At 39.1% G+C, this 14,884-nt stretch overlaps 1 protein-coding gene across 1 annotated transcript; it reads right to left on the bottom strand.

Moving 5' to 3' along the window:
• Positions 1-11,057: 11,057 nt before the first annotated feature.
• LOC148875088 (structural maintenance of chromosomes protein) lies at positions 11,058-14,655 on the bottom strand. The gene is made up of 5 exons (XM_088966723.1): positions 13,650-14,655; positions 13,046-13,264; positions 12,302-12,397; positions 11,608-11,712; positions 11,058-11,442 (listed from the first exon to the last, which is right to left on the bottom strand). Exons 1-5 carry the CDS (start codon positions 14,244-14,246, stop codon positions 11,221-11,223), a joined length of 1,239 nt encoding a protein of 412 aa, XP_088822849.1. The 5' UTR covers positions 14,247-14,655; the 3' UTR covers positions 11,058-11,220.
• Between the last annotated feature and the right edge of the window lie 229 nt (positions 14,656-14,884).

Raw genomic sequence — 14,884 nt, 5'->3', positions numbered from 1 at the left:
GGTTAGATGGATTAAAAATTTAAAATAAATAAAGGATGTCATGGCTCTCCCCATCCCCAAGGAATAATTAATTTACCTATATACCAAAAAAACGAATAAAAACACAGGAAATTTGGAGACATATACTGAAATACATACAGAAACCGAATCTCCTCAAACCATGGTTCATGGTTACTTGGTTAGTTAGATGAGGAGTGATCTGATTGGTATTTTATGAAGTGTCGGGCTCTATCAACGACTTTACCGGTTTATGCGGGACCCACGCCTCTGATATTTGTTTGTATTTTGTAATGGTCCCATCTTACACCTTCGAAAGGAAACTCGCAGGCTTATGGTCCATTTGTCAAACATCTCGTATGCATTCGCATACATGTAAAACGACATAATACGATAATACTTAATGAGAATGGAGACACAGGTATTACAGAAGAAAGGAACAAAAGTAGTGGGGCTACCTTGACTTGGCTGCAAGTCTTCTGTGGTGCTTGCATGGATGAGTCAAACTTGACGAATAGTTTATGGTTTACCCCAAAAAGAAACAAGCGAGTGGTGGGGTTTATTTGGACTTCTTATAGGAAGGAGTGGAGTTAGGTCCCCTCCTGCCCTCCAATCTCCATCAGTGCTCGGGGAAACTCCATTCCTTCCATTGAAAGGTTGTCTACCGCTGTCCGCTGCCGCTGCTCAGAGAAACTCGATGCTATTGGAAAGAGTGGAGGTGCACTGCTCATGGGATGGGGACAGGGGACAGAGTAGGAGCAGGAAGCAGAGTGCAGATGACCAGGGAGTGGCGGAGAGGCTGTGGTTACACGGATTTGAACCCGCGCCTCTCTAGTGAGTCGTGACAATTGGAATTTTTGGAAGTAGTGTGTATAGACTACAGGGTTGAGAGCCCAAGTTTCGGTACCGCATCACTGTCGTTTTACATTTTAGCCAGTGGAATATTCGCTAGTGATGAATCAGAGAGGTTGTCAATTCAATTGTGATACTTGGATTCATTTCATGATCTATGGCATTGGCTATGGCACCCAATCAGAGCAGTCCTCAACGTGGTTATATTTAACCCGGTTTTTTCTTTTTGCATGATTTTTCAATGTTTTCGAACCGTCCCTTGATTTAGATGGTCAGAGCGTTTGGATTGGAAATGATGTAAGCAATTGATTTCGTTTCAATCAGGTTTTTGGTTAAAAGTCGTTGACTTAGTCAATGACGTTGATCCAAACGATCAAACCATCGACCCATTCAACTTGGATAATAACTCTTGGCCAATTTTATTTTAATTATTTATCTATTTTTAAAATTATAACAGGCTGTGATGATTTGCTAACTGCTGCTCAGCTCGTTGATAAAAGAATTGAGGTGGATAATGAACCTGCTCAGTCACAAAATTTGTTGCCACCGTGGTCTCAAGATTTGTATGAAGGTTTAATTTTCAGTGAGAAAAGGTGCCCCTGTGGCCCTGTTTAAGCTTTATGATGACAAATTAATCAACAGCAAAGACCTAGCATTGAAATTTTTCCTGTTTTGATCGGGATTTTGGGAAAGATGGATTTGGCCATTGGCATCGGCCCTTACATACATCTCAGTCATGTATTTGGAACATTTTCTCATGATATTCACAATGCACGGTGAATTATGCACATGGGGGCACTGATTTGAATTCATTTGCTTTTCATGGTTCAGGGTGTGTAGTCCATCTGCCTTTGAAAAATCAAAATAAACAAAAGCAGAAAAGCGTCGACATTGTGGACTTTTCCATTACTTGATCAGAAAGTTTTGCCGTTTAACCACCCACAGGTCACTTTGGCTAACTTTGACGACGACGACTACTACTATGGAGTATGTATGATATGGACTATGGTATGCTTCCAAGAATAAGATGTAAATGGAGCCATCAATTAGACTTCGGAGCCCAATAACGAATTATTTATGCAGAGTAGTGTCTGAGTAGTACATTACTACATTTGATTGAGAAACAGATGATCGCTTCAAGCTTCAGCCTTCATTCATTTCTTATTTTATTTTACAAGGACTGATGCCGTCCCTCCCTTTTAATACATTTCACACTCATAGTGACACCACCAGCCACGACAAATCACATTGGACATTAGGTACTGCAGATAGTGATATCTCGCGAGGCATGAGATTTTATATCCCAGCCAATCCGGACTCATGGAAACGTTGTAACGAAGTCACTGGCGGAGCACGGGAAAATCCTAAATCTATCATTTTCACCAAATTCAGTATTTATCATAAATTATGGTTATTTTAATGAAATTTACTGTTAATTACATTTATAGTTAATTTACAGATTTTTAATTAATAGTTAACGAAAATGTGTTTGTTAATTAACAATGAATTAAAATTAAGGTAAATTTATGTTTAACCCCTCTTCTATTAATTAAATTACTCTCAGGACCCAATTCACTGCCCAAGCTTGGCAAACATGAGAGACCATACATGAGCCCTATCAAAGCGAAACTGAAGAAAATAGCCTTTTCTCGAGTTGGGTGAGCCAATTCAAATGCAACCCAACCATTATTTTATTAATGGGTAACATTATCAACCTTTAATTGGCGTTTAATTTAATGAAAATAAATTTTAAAACTAATAGATTTGTATAATCATCTGAAGTAACTTTTCACGGTCATATAGAAAATTTCCTATTTTTTTCAAGAATGGCCATTGATTAATGAGTCATGGCTTTTTTTGTCAAAATTAACTATTATTTATATATTAATTAATTATTAATTGTAGTTCAATGCCCTACTTTACGCTAATAGCAGTGTTCTTTCTTGAACCTTCTACATTGTTGCATGATTGCATCTACACCACTTCATTGTCTTGAGATGATGAAAGTGTCAAAGTTACCAAAATATTCAATGTTGATCATTTGAATGGTAAATAAGCTTTTAAATTAATTATTCCCTATTACATTGACCATAAAGTTAATAAAATTTGTATTGCTTTTTTTTTCTATAATTGTAATTTATCTTGTTGAAATTTACATATATGATAAGATTTAACTTAGTTTGGGCTCGAGCTGGGCTTATCTGAGAAAGCCCGAAGCTGAGCATGTCGGCCTAAAATTTTGTTCCAAACCTAATAAAAAAACAGACATATGAGGCCAACCCGTTAACTTACTCGACCAGTGAACAAGTCTATTGTCGCCTGATGTAACCATTTTTAGTCACGTACCAATTTTTTATTTTTTTGTTAAGTACCTCGTCATTTGACCTGCTCCCAGGAGAGGATGGTGGAACTCCCTGATAGTGAACTGCCTAGGGGAGAGTTATGCCGAGCTGGGGAGAGCTATGCCGAGTTCCCTAATGGCTAACTGCCTGGGGGAGAGCTATGTCGAGCTGCCCGCACTATGCCGACCTCCCTGATGGCAAACTGCCCGGGGGAGAGCTATGATGAGCTCCCTAGTGGTGAACTACCTTGGTGGACTCGTCATTTGACCTGCTCCTAGGTGGCCTATAACTCAGAGGATGGTGGAGCTCCCTAGTGTAGCGCGACCCGATTGCCCTCTGCATGAGGTGATCTCCTCTCCTTTGTAGGTGGCGGGAGCTGAGGGACCTACGAAAACTCCATCTTTTCCTCCTCTTTGTAGGCGGCAGGAGCTGAGGAACCTACAAGAACTCCATCTTTTCCTCCTCTTTGTAGGCGGCGGGAGGTGAGGAACCTGCGAGAACTCTATCTTTCCTCCTCTTTGTAGGCGGCGGGAGCTGAGGAACCTACGAGAATTCCATCTTTCCTCCTCTTTGTAGGCGGCGGGAGGTGAGGAACCTGCAAGAACTCCATCTTTCCTCCTCTTTGTAGGCGGCGGGAGGTGAGGAACTAGCGAGAACTCCATCTTTTCTCCTCTTTGTAGGCGGCGGGAGCTGAAGAACCTGCGAGAACTCCATCTTTCCTCCTCTTTGTAGATGGCAGAGGCTGAGGAACCTGCGAGAAATCCATCTTTCCTCCTTTTTGTAAGCGGCGGGAGCTTGAGGAACCTGCGAGAATTGAACCAGGGGGCCCGGGGGTATTTACCCGGCAGGGACTCTCCAATGCCTAAGTTAGCACTCTGATTGTAGAGGGCTTGAAGATGATATTAGAGGAATGAGAGAGCTAGACAACAGGGATTACCTCCATTTTTTCATTCTCTTCTCCTTGGCTTTGGGGGTCAGAGTCTTTATATAGCGATGCCCAGTCACATCAGGCATAACCGCCACTGCCCTAGCCATTACTGCCAGGATTGAGGTGGCAGGTGCAAGTTGCTGCTGTAGGGTACGAACTCGTCAGGTATGCCATGCTTTCCAGAGACGGCAGGCATGACGCCGCCTAGCAAGAGATGTGGGCGTTGCCACCAGATCTGTCAGGTACGGTTGTTAGGTAGGAGATCTTCCTGTGATATGCCGAACTACTCTTCTGTACCGAGCTACCCTGCAAGTGGCGAGCTGCCTATGGCAACGAGCTCCCTAGTAGTGACCCACCTTGATGGGTTGGAGTGCGCTGCCTTGGTGGCGAGCTCCTTGGAGAGCTGCCTAGCTCCTTGGTGGCGAGCTCCTTGGAGAGTTGTCGAGCTCCTTGGTGTCTCCTTGGAGAGTTGTTGAGCTCCTTGGTGTCTCCTTGGAGAGTTGTCGAGCTCCTTGGTGTCTCCTTGGTGAGCTGCCGAGCTCCTTGGCGAGCTCCATGGAGAGCTGTCGAGCTCCTTGGCGAGCTCCTTGGAGAGTTGCCGAGCTCCTTGGTGGCGAGCTCCTTAGAGAGCTGCCTAGCTCCTTGGTGAGCTCCTTGGAGAGCTACCGTGAGGTTCCAGGTGTCATAATTCTATTGGAGGGCCAAATCTGTCCTCATCATTTGCCCCCCACTACCGAGTTGAGAGTAACTCAGTGAAGGGAGTAGATTTCTCCTTTTGGCCCATAAATCGACAAGCTAGTAAGCGCTGATCTAATTTCTTAGGCTCTGGGAGCTGCCTGTAAGTGGCAAGCTGCCTGTAAGTGGCGAGCTGCCTGTAAGGTGAGGAGGTCTCCGCCAGTTCAGTACTGTAGCCCTTAGGCTATGGGGGGCAACTTATAGTCCACTTTTGTTGACTTTACCCATGCTGAAGAAGCGATTGGGTCTTAAGCAATAATGTGGCCCGTAGGCTTTGGGAGCGACTCATAGTCCACTCTTCTTGACTTTGCCCATGCCGGAGAGGCAACTGGGTCTTAAGCGGTTGTGTTGCCCATGCCGTAGAGGCGACTAGTTTTTTTAGCAGAAACGTGGCCCGTAGGCTTTGGGAGCGACTCGTAATCCATTCTTTTTTTACTTTGCCCGTGTCGAAGAGGCGATTGGGTCTTTAAGCAGTAATGTGGCCCGTAGGCTTTGCCTGTGAGGTGTCAAGCTGACCAGGTTCCGAACTACCTGTGAAGTGCCGAACTGACCAGGTGTTGCACTGCCTGCGAGGTATCGAGCTGACCAGGTGCCTAGCTACCAATGAGGTGCCGAGCTGACCAGGTGCTGAGCTACCAGTGAGGTGTCCGGCTGACCGAGTGCCGAGCTACCTGTGAGGGGATGAGCTGACCAGGTGGGTGCCTTAGAGCTATGATTGCGCTGCATCAGCTTCGTAATGTCATCACCCACTCCTACAAGAAGCTACTAGGAGCTTGACCTTCGGGGGCAGCACTACTAAGTTTAGGTCGCCAGCTCACACGGGAGCCTTGGAAGGCTCGACCAGTAAGGGCGCCTATGTAATCTGTTGGCCGCCAACTCCTGCAGAAGCTACGAAAAACTCATCTTTGTAGGGGGGGCCTTGCAAAGAAGACTGATGAGGCTTTATCCAAATTGAAAGTAAAGTTACTTAGTCTGTTAGCTCCCTACGTAGTCTTTGAGTTCATAAAAAATGTAAACTATAAAGCGAGAGCTTCAATTTCTAAAAAGTGAGGACTTAGCTTTCTGGGAGAAGAGGACTTAACTTTTGTAAGATGAGAAATTAGCTTTTGTAGGATGAGAACTTAGCTTTTTGTAGTGTGTTCTCACAAACAGCACCAATTGATGTAATCGTTCTTGGTCAAGTACCAATTTTTTATTTTTTGGCTAAGTACCTCATCATTTGACCTGCTCCCAGGAGAGGATGGTGGAGCTCCCTGATGGTGAGCTGCCTCGGGGAGAGCTATGCCGAGCTCCCTGATGGCGAACTGCCCAGAGGAGAGCTAGTGGTGAGCTACCTTGGTGGACTCGTCATTTGACCTGCTCCTAGGCGGCCTGTAACTCAGAGGATGGTGGAGCTCCCTGGTGTAGCGTGACCCAACTGCCCTCTGCATGAGGTGATCTCCTCTCCTTTGTAGGCAACGGGAGCTGAGGGACCTACGAAAACTCCATCTTTTCCTCCTCTTTGTAGGCAACGGGAGCTGAAGAACCTGCGAGAAATTCCGCAAACATATGTTTTCTCGACAAAGCTAATCATCTAACAATACATATTTACTCATAGCTCCAAAGTACCCGTTAAAATATTTGATGCCTCGCCTCATTCAAAAACGTGTTTTTGTGCATTAACTCTGATTTATGGCCAATTTAAACCCGAATGTCCTTTCTTCTTCACCCGACATCACATATGGCTTAATCCGAATACATTTAGTTATTGTATTACCGGCTAGATCAATCATAAAATGGTTGGCGGTTGGCGTTAGGAGTAGACCACTAAGGGAGACCACAAACCTCTCTACCTGAGTCAGAAGACATGAGAACGAGAACTAACCAACAACAAAAACCCCAAGTATGAATGCAAAAACTCTGGCCGAGATGTTCTCAAGCAACAACTTAAGCAACGAGCGACGGGTCTCCAGTCACTCGACCCTCCTTTTATAAAGCACTCCAATGAATGTGAAACCACATGGCAAGCGCCTTGGGAACTAAAACAATGTCGAACCAAGATGATCCCAAGTCCCAAGTCCCAACCTATCGTTCCTCTCCGAGCTAGATGCTCCCGCAAGCCCTGAATCGTCCGTCACCTTTACTTACGAACAAAAAAGCACGAGACTCACACCGAATAAATGAATATATCGAAAGTGATGTAACCAAACCCACCCATGCAATCACATGAGAACACATGGCACGCCCGCAAGCCCGCGAGGATAGTATCTTCATCATGCAAGCCTTTGGGGCATCATCTTTTCATCCTCAAGTTAATGCAAAGCCTTAATAACAAGCGTTACAACCTCAGCTGAGATCCTCTAGTTCATTTATGGCTATGGCTGAGTAACACTTAACCATGTGGTCAACACCTTAATACTCTCACTTTTAGTGGCGTCCGACATGCAGAGTTATTACCAAGAGCTCAATGCACATACGTACACCAAAAGTATGGATTCAATGTCTCAAATAACACTTTTACACTTTTTAACTCACTCAATTGCTCTTGCATTCCAACCACCTCGGTTTCCTTAAGTCTTTGGTTGACTTGACATGACAATCTAAGTCTTCACCCCTAAGACCACACCCCTTTTTTTGTACTTATAGGTAATACCCTCAGCCTCATCACCTCAAGAATTCCAACTTTAACCTTGAAGTTGTCTTTGATAGTAGGATTGTCAATTAGACTAGATTTGATCCAATCCGGTCCAGTCCAATACAAATGGGCCTGGTCCAATGAATATTTTGGACCGGTCTAGAGACTGTTCAATCTGTTTAAATTCATGTTAATTTAGATTAGTTCCAATTTAAACCTGGCCCATTGACACCTATGCTCTTATCTTCTATCAATGGATCAGATATTGGCTTAATCCAAAATAAATTCATTATGAACGAACCAGATCCAATCCAATATTTCATATTGATCCATCCAGTCCATCCAAATTCAATGTCTTATTAGTCCATTCAATCCATCCAAATGAATTTTGATTTGTACGGAATCCAACCCAAAACCGATCCATTGACACCCCTAATTGATAGCATCAAAATCCCAAATAAAAGAATTTAAAATTAGCATTAATGCTCCTATCGTAATCAATATGACCCCAACATAAATAATCACCGTAGTAGAATCCAATCATAAGATCAATGGCCTTACCACGAATTATAACTTCAGTGTAACAGAAATCCTAACTAGGATTCCGTGACCTTTAATTTTTAAAAACAGATCTTTACATGGGAATGCCATGCTTTAACTACAAAAGAGACGATCAAGGCAAATTTTTCAAAACCTATATAAAGATCAAATTAGAAGGTTCTCGAGTTCCTAGTTTCCCCAATGTATACTATTATAAAAAGTAAAAATGAGGGTGTGACTTTTATTGACTACAATGTTTGTAGTTGTGTATTTAGTATATTTCTAATTATGAGGATTAAAAATGTAATTTTAATTAATGTTGTTGACCTTATTTAATCCCCTTTCATTAAGTCTTATATTTAAGGTATTAACTGACATTCTCTCTTATTAAATCTTATATTTAAGTTATTTTTTCACTAATAAATGCTACTAATTAGATCAATGTCTAATACTTTTAAAATGTAAATTCATATATTTTAAAACTTACTCCAAAAATCCTAATGATGACTAAGCAATTCAACCATCCGAATCAAATTGGTCAACCTAAAAAATCATAATCAAATAATAAAATCTGTAAACAAAAATAATTATAAAAATTACAAAAAATATAGAAAAAAATCAACACATTTATGATATTTTTCTTAATCAAATTAAAAAAATAAGTATAATACACAAGAATTATGTTTGTTGATGATGAAAATTAAATATATAATCCAAAACTAACCAAAAATAAAATTATTTTCTTGTTTGTCGTAGATAAAATATTCAACTTTTTGGCCAAACATGTCAAACTTTAACATCATAATCAAATAATAAAACTTAATAAAACATAAAAAAGACAAATGAAAAAATACATAAGTTTTACAAAAAAACATTTGGGCACATGTATAATATCATATATTTATCATATTAAACAAAAAATAAGTTTATATAACAGAATTATATTTACACATAAAAATAAAAATTAGAAAAAAAATATGAACACATCTATACTTGGCAATTGGGTTGGGTGGATCAGGTTCAAGTTGGGTCAAGTTACTTCGGGTTGATTTCGAGTCGTTTTAATTTCAGGTTGGGTTGCCAAATGCTAGACCCCAACCCTAAATATTCAAGTTAGGGTTGACTCATGGGTCAATTTGGGTCATCCCAATTGGTATTTAAAAAAAAATAAAGAAAATTTACATGAAAAATGTCAAAATAAAAAAAAAATACCTTAAAATTCCAAATGTAAAATAAAAAACTTGAACATTTAACAATTTAAAGAGTAAACAATAAAATGTAAGACTAAATAGAAAAAAATTAAAGAGTGGAAACTTCTAACAATGCATAAATAATCCCAATTAGACTTGACACTCGAATAAGCAAGTTGACACATGACCCAACCCAGTTTTTTCGAATCGGGTCATTTTCGCATTCAGGTAACTAAATATGAGACCCTAACCCTATTTTTTTGGGTTGGGTTGGATCGGGTTCGTAGGTTGGGTCAAATTTTTGCCAGGTCTAAGCACATCTATAATTCTATATTTACACTAATACTAAAAATATGAATAAATTTGTAAAACTCTTTTGACTAAAATACTCACTTTTTGAATTTAACTCCTATTTAATTATGAGGTTTAAAATGTAATTTGAACTACCATTAAGCCTATCAATGATACCCAAAAATTTACAACCCAATATGAGGCATTTACGAAATTGGATTTGGATTTTGCAATCTTCTTCAAATTAATAATGCATATCTATGGATTATCTATCATATCCATAAAGCTATTACAACTTCAATAATTTTTTTTTATTTTTTTATTTTTAGCATTAAAAGTAATTAATAATTAATTATATTTTATGATTTAATCACAAGGATTGATTATATTATAGATCTATGGTTAATCCTATAAAGCAATTGAAATTTCTTCTCAAATAATTATTTTTTTGAATATATTATATAAGATTTATTTATTTTTAATAATTTTTAAAAACAAAAAATAAACCATAATTCTTAATTACATTTGCATTTAGAAATTGTGCAAATGCATGTTTTATGATTGGATAAGATAGTTAGGCTTTCCCAACCCTTAAAACTTAGGAATCATAATTTATAAATTATAATTAAACATAAGTTTTTTTAATGAAATTATAATTGACTACAAGGAATTTTTTTCATAAAACCATTAAAATATATTAATTTAATGCACCTAATTAAAACCTTATATTTAGTGTTATTGATGTATTTTTATAACTTATTGAATTATTTATAGTGTTTTCATGCATATCTATGAGTATCTTAATTTTTCTCAAATACACGTGTATTTAAAGCATATCCTTATATGTCTCTTAAAATTACCTTTCAAATACACTTGGTGTTTCCAAGTGATTGGGAAATTGCTAAATGTAGTTACCCATTGTGATTAATAAAAGATTGAATTTTATGATTAAAGATAAGAATAGATATGTGATATCCACACCATCAAAAGGAAGCCTTTACTCCCAAGGAATATGACCATCATGGCATCATCTAACACATGTTTCCAAGTTGCCACAAGGAAGAAGAATTAAGTGGAAAATAGGAATTTCAAGGTCCCAATCAAGAAGACTACAAACAATGAACAAATTTGATGTGAATTGAGATCTGCTCCTCGCATAGTGCACCTCACACCAACCTCACAGCCACATCCCACCTTGTATTAGGAACATCTCCCCATGAATAATAAATTTAAGGGTGAGAGATGTTCTCGATGTGCGGCCAGGACATGCTGTGAGGTCAGTGTGAGGAGCACAATGTGAGGAGCAGATCAGGACTCTTCAGTATCCTCTTGGGTAATTTACACAAAAAAATCAACATACTTAGAAGATCTTAACCCTGCACAATGGTGCTCTGTCAAAGATCATTTTCTAACCATTCAAAATAATGTAAGAAACTAGACAACTGCAATGTGCATCAGGTTGATTTTTTATGAGCCAAATTGACGCAATGAATTATTGGCCTCTATCCAATATATGCATCTATATGTTGCAAATTCTCAACAAGGTCTGCACCAATAGAGCCCACATATAATTGATATCAGACATCTATAGATCATTATGAATGATATAGTTTTCAAATACAAAAATATATATTTAGCAGAAAGGAAGCCTTCAACAAAACACAAAAGAATTGGGGGGAAACAGAAATAAGAAATGGCAACTGAACTAAAACCTGATGCCAAGTTTCCCATTCAGAAAAGCCTATGATGCATTGGCTTTCCATTGGTGCATTTGTTCTCATCTGATCTGCGAGCTGCATGAGCAGCAGTACTCCCCAAACGTGGCCTCTGGCAATATTCAGAACTCTTTGACAGTTTCTCCCCCTGAAACCCTACAGCATTCTCTTCCCAGACTTGTATATCGCTCTCAAAAGTTTCTTCAGGTGGTGAAATGCAGCCCCTCATCTCGAATTCCTTTAAGAGAATAATTTTTTTATTAAACATCAGGATTTCCAAATAATAATAAAAAATAAAAAAAAACTACAGGGGTTATTGAATCCCCATAACTACAAAATAAAAAACTAGAAACATCACAGAATGAAAAATAAAGAAGATTCCAAAGTTTAGGGGCACGTGTACCTTGGATTTCATCATGGAATAATAAGGTGTCAAGCAAGGATTCAAATCCTTGAGCAACATGTCATCTGGACTACCAGGGGTAATTGAATCCCCAGAACTATATTCCTGTGCAGTCTCTCACAAAATTAGAGACAAAATATACAAATAACTCCAGATGACATTAGAACTTTCAGTCTCAGGTTAAATTTCCCACGTAGTTAAAAGGAACAAAAAAAAGAAGAAAAAAAAACGATGATTCAATTGTAATAGAAAAATAAAGGACATAAACACTCTAAGTGTATTATAATGGTGCATGTTTGAACTTTGAACTGTTACTAGTTCACAGTTTAAAGTGTTCAATGCATAATGATTTAGCCAGATGGTTCAGACTTTTGTCCCATGACAACCTAATCCATCACATTCTATCGGTTGATCATAAAGTAGTATACTAAATTTAGGTATTGATTGTGTAAAATTCATTATCCATTTAGGCCACTTTTTCAACGCAATATATCTTTGTTGAGTTTTGGCTTTGAGCATGAATTCAAAAGAATGTAAGCATCATAATATGTATCATATCTATGTTATTAACAAGAATGAGTTTCTCCAATCCTCCCATGCAAAAAATAGCTAGCGCATATTCAGCAATATTAGCAGCAATGCTTTAATTAAATGTAAAAGTTTCAGGTATCAGCTTGAATTGCAGCTTGCTTACCAAAGAATTAGCCGCTTGTTGATCATATGATGGCGTTTTTGGAGAGTTGACATGACCTTCAAAACATGCCCTAGCTGCAAATTTATCTGCTTTCACCTATTTAATGAATGCATATGTTAAAATTTGAAGCCTAAAGGCCCTAAACCAATAAAGGAGACAAAAACGCTGCAGGCCTTTCACAACAATAAAAGAATAAGTAAAAAAAATGCATTTCTTTGAGAATGGAATCAAATTCACATTTTATAACTTCTGGACACGGTCCAGGTTTGAACATGACAAATTAACAGTGTGTAAGTCCGGGTTTGGGGCATAGTAGATTCATGCTAGTAGAGGAGGTTCCCAGATTGTGCTATGCGGAAATATGTACTTCGTCTATCATAGTGGTTTCTCATCTACACTCGGTGCTCAATAGCTCCATCTATTTCTGCTGGGAGAAGTCTTTTTACACCTTTGACAAAAGGGAATGAAGTTCTACGAGTGGGGTAAGCAAAAGGAACAGTTTGACAAAGCAAAACTAAGCGTGCATTTCCAAATCATGGTATCCCAGAGTTTTCCCTCAGGGGCAAGCTACAAGCAATTGGTTCTGCAGTGTGTTTGCAAATGAAAACAATCCCATAGAATTAAACAATCAAATATTCCGGTCCAAGTTGGATAGGTGTCTTGGAAAATAAAAACCTGAACAAAATTTTGAGCTGCAGAAAATGATGTTATGATATTTGTGAAATTCGTATCATAAGGATATACCTCCGCAAGATCCTCTGCCAGAATTTGGAGCTGCCCTGTAAGAGAAGTGACTTGTCTTTGGAGAGTTGGGATGAGTTGTTTTGCCTGTTTCAGCTCTGAGCCCTGCTTCTCCAGGAGTTCCAGAAGTTGGGAATTCATAACATCTGGGAATAAAATGGCACTCTTTAAGGACTTTATCTCTTCCCTTTGCTTCAAGCACAAGTCTTTCAACTTTTCAACCTGCGGATGCGCAGGAACAGACATGAAGTATCAGAGAATCTTCAGTTCTGAAGCCTAACAAATGCATGTTCAAAACTTTCATGAAACCAAAAAAAAAAAGACATCTAAACCAGTTTTTGTGAATTTAAGGTCGATAACACTAACAGTATAAACTAATGAATCCAATTCCGATGGTATCTTCTACCAAAAGGAAAAAACAAGGGCAAAACTCAAAATAAAAAAGAACCTGATAATAACGAGAATCTCTGGGTCTATAATGCTGTAATTTGGGATCGCATTGGAAATTCTGGGGTACAGTTGCATGAAGTTTCTTTCTCATAGGATAAAAGCTCGAAATAAGTGATAAAAAAAAATCGGGAACAAAAATACACAGGAAGAAAATTACCTCTCTATTTTTCTCCTCTAGCATCAATTTGAGCTCCGAGATCTCCATCTCATACTCCTTATTCTGTGTCAGTAGTTCTCTCTCGCTCCTAAGCACCATGGCTAATGTCCTGGTATTTGACTTGACCTCCGTCAATGCCTTTGCCTCAATTCGATGTGTTGCTGAAGAACCTTTCTGGAACAATTTCCTGGGAAGAGCAGAAAAGGTTGAGCCTTTAGCTCCCGTCTTCTTCAGATCCTCCGCAATAAAATCAGCTGGAATAATCAGTTGCGTTTTATTGGATCCCGTCTTGGGCATTGATCTCTTCTCCATGAACTTCTTTACCATAGCACTCAAGTTCTGCTCGTTCTTGACCTTAGGCGGAGCTAGATCAGAACAGTTTGTCTTAGAAAGAGTGCGAGAGGAATTTTCCGCCATGGAAACGGGATCGGGCGATCCACGTCGGTTGCCTGAGCCGGCGATTAGGCGTTTGAGAGCAGAACGATTCTTGCTGGGGTTCTTGAGCTCGGACGACGAGGAGGGATCAGAGACTTGAGAAGACGCTGAAGATCGAGAATCCAATGAGGGATAACGAGAGGAGTGCTTGATAGAGGCCATGTTCGAGAATGAGGAAGAGAGAGTAGTAAGGGGGTTTCAAAACGAGGGTTCAGATTTGAGAGAGATCATAGATTTGGAAGAAGAGCAGAATACGAAGTTATGAATAAAGTATGAATGAAATGAAAATGATTTAGAGGATTAGGATAGGAAGAGGCTGAGGGTCTCCGTGAGTCCCGTTCACAGCCCTCAAGAGGAGGCTCAGGTGATGCCTATGAGCCATAAAGACTTAGCAGAGAAGAACTCATTGCGGCTGTCTCTTCTGTTGGCGCCGTCTCCATTCAAATTTTCGCATTAAGCGCCCAACTAGCGTTGTCTTTTCGTTTCCCTTATTGGCCTTACATTCCGCATTTGAATACAGATCGCCAGTTATACAAATCCATCCTACAGCACACATCTAGAATCTTTGCCCATTTCACATAATCACATTGTTCCAGATATAGGCAGTAAGATGGATTTGTACGTACCCCACTAGCCCACTTCCCTACCCGGGGGAAATAATTAAAAAGTTATTTTATAGTTAATCTAATTAAAATCATTTAATATATAAAATTAGTTAAATAATTAAAAATAAAAGTAAATAAATCTTAAAATACTAATTTTTAATTAATAATTAATTAGATGATTTATAAAATTATTTC

The sequence above is a fragment of the Nelumbo lutea genome, chromosome 1, assembly GCF_056320005.1.
Source record: "Nelumbo lutea isolate HS-2025 chromosome 1, American lotus-T2T, whole genome shotgun sequence".
NCBI classification, from domain to species: Eukaryota; Viridiplantae; Streptophyta; class Magnoliopsida; order Proteales; family Nelumbonaceae; genus Nelumbo; species Nelumbo lutea.
The sequence above is the reverse complement of the archived record's forward strand: the minus strand, read 5'-3'. Positions and strand labels throughout refer to the sequence as shown.

What these genes read in the sequence shown, in the direction of transcription:
- LOC148875088 (XM_088966723.1), bottom strand. Translation starts at nt 14,246, where the DNA reads ATGGCCTCTATCAAGCACTCCTCTCGTTATCCCTCATTGGATTCTCGA. An exon ending in TAGAGGAGAAAAATAGAGAG is followed by an intron (nt 13,265 to 13,649) that starts GTAATTTTCTTC and finishes GCGCATCCGCAG; the next exon opens with GTTGAAAAGTTGAAAGACTT. An exon ending in TGGCAGAGGATCTTGCGGAG is followed by an intron (nt 12,398 to 13,045) that starts GTATATCCTTAT and finishes TTCATTAAATAG; the next exon opens with GTGAAAGCAGATAAATTTGC.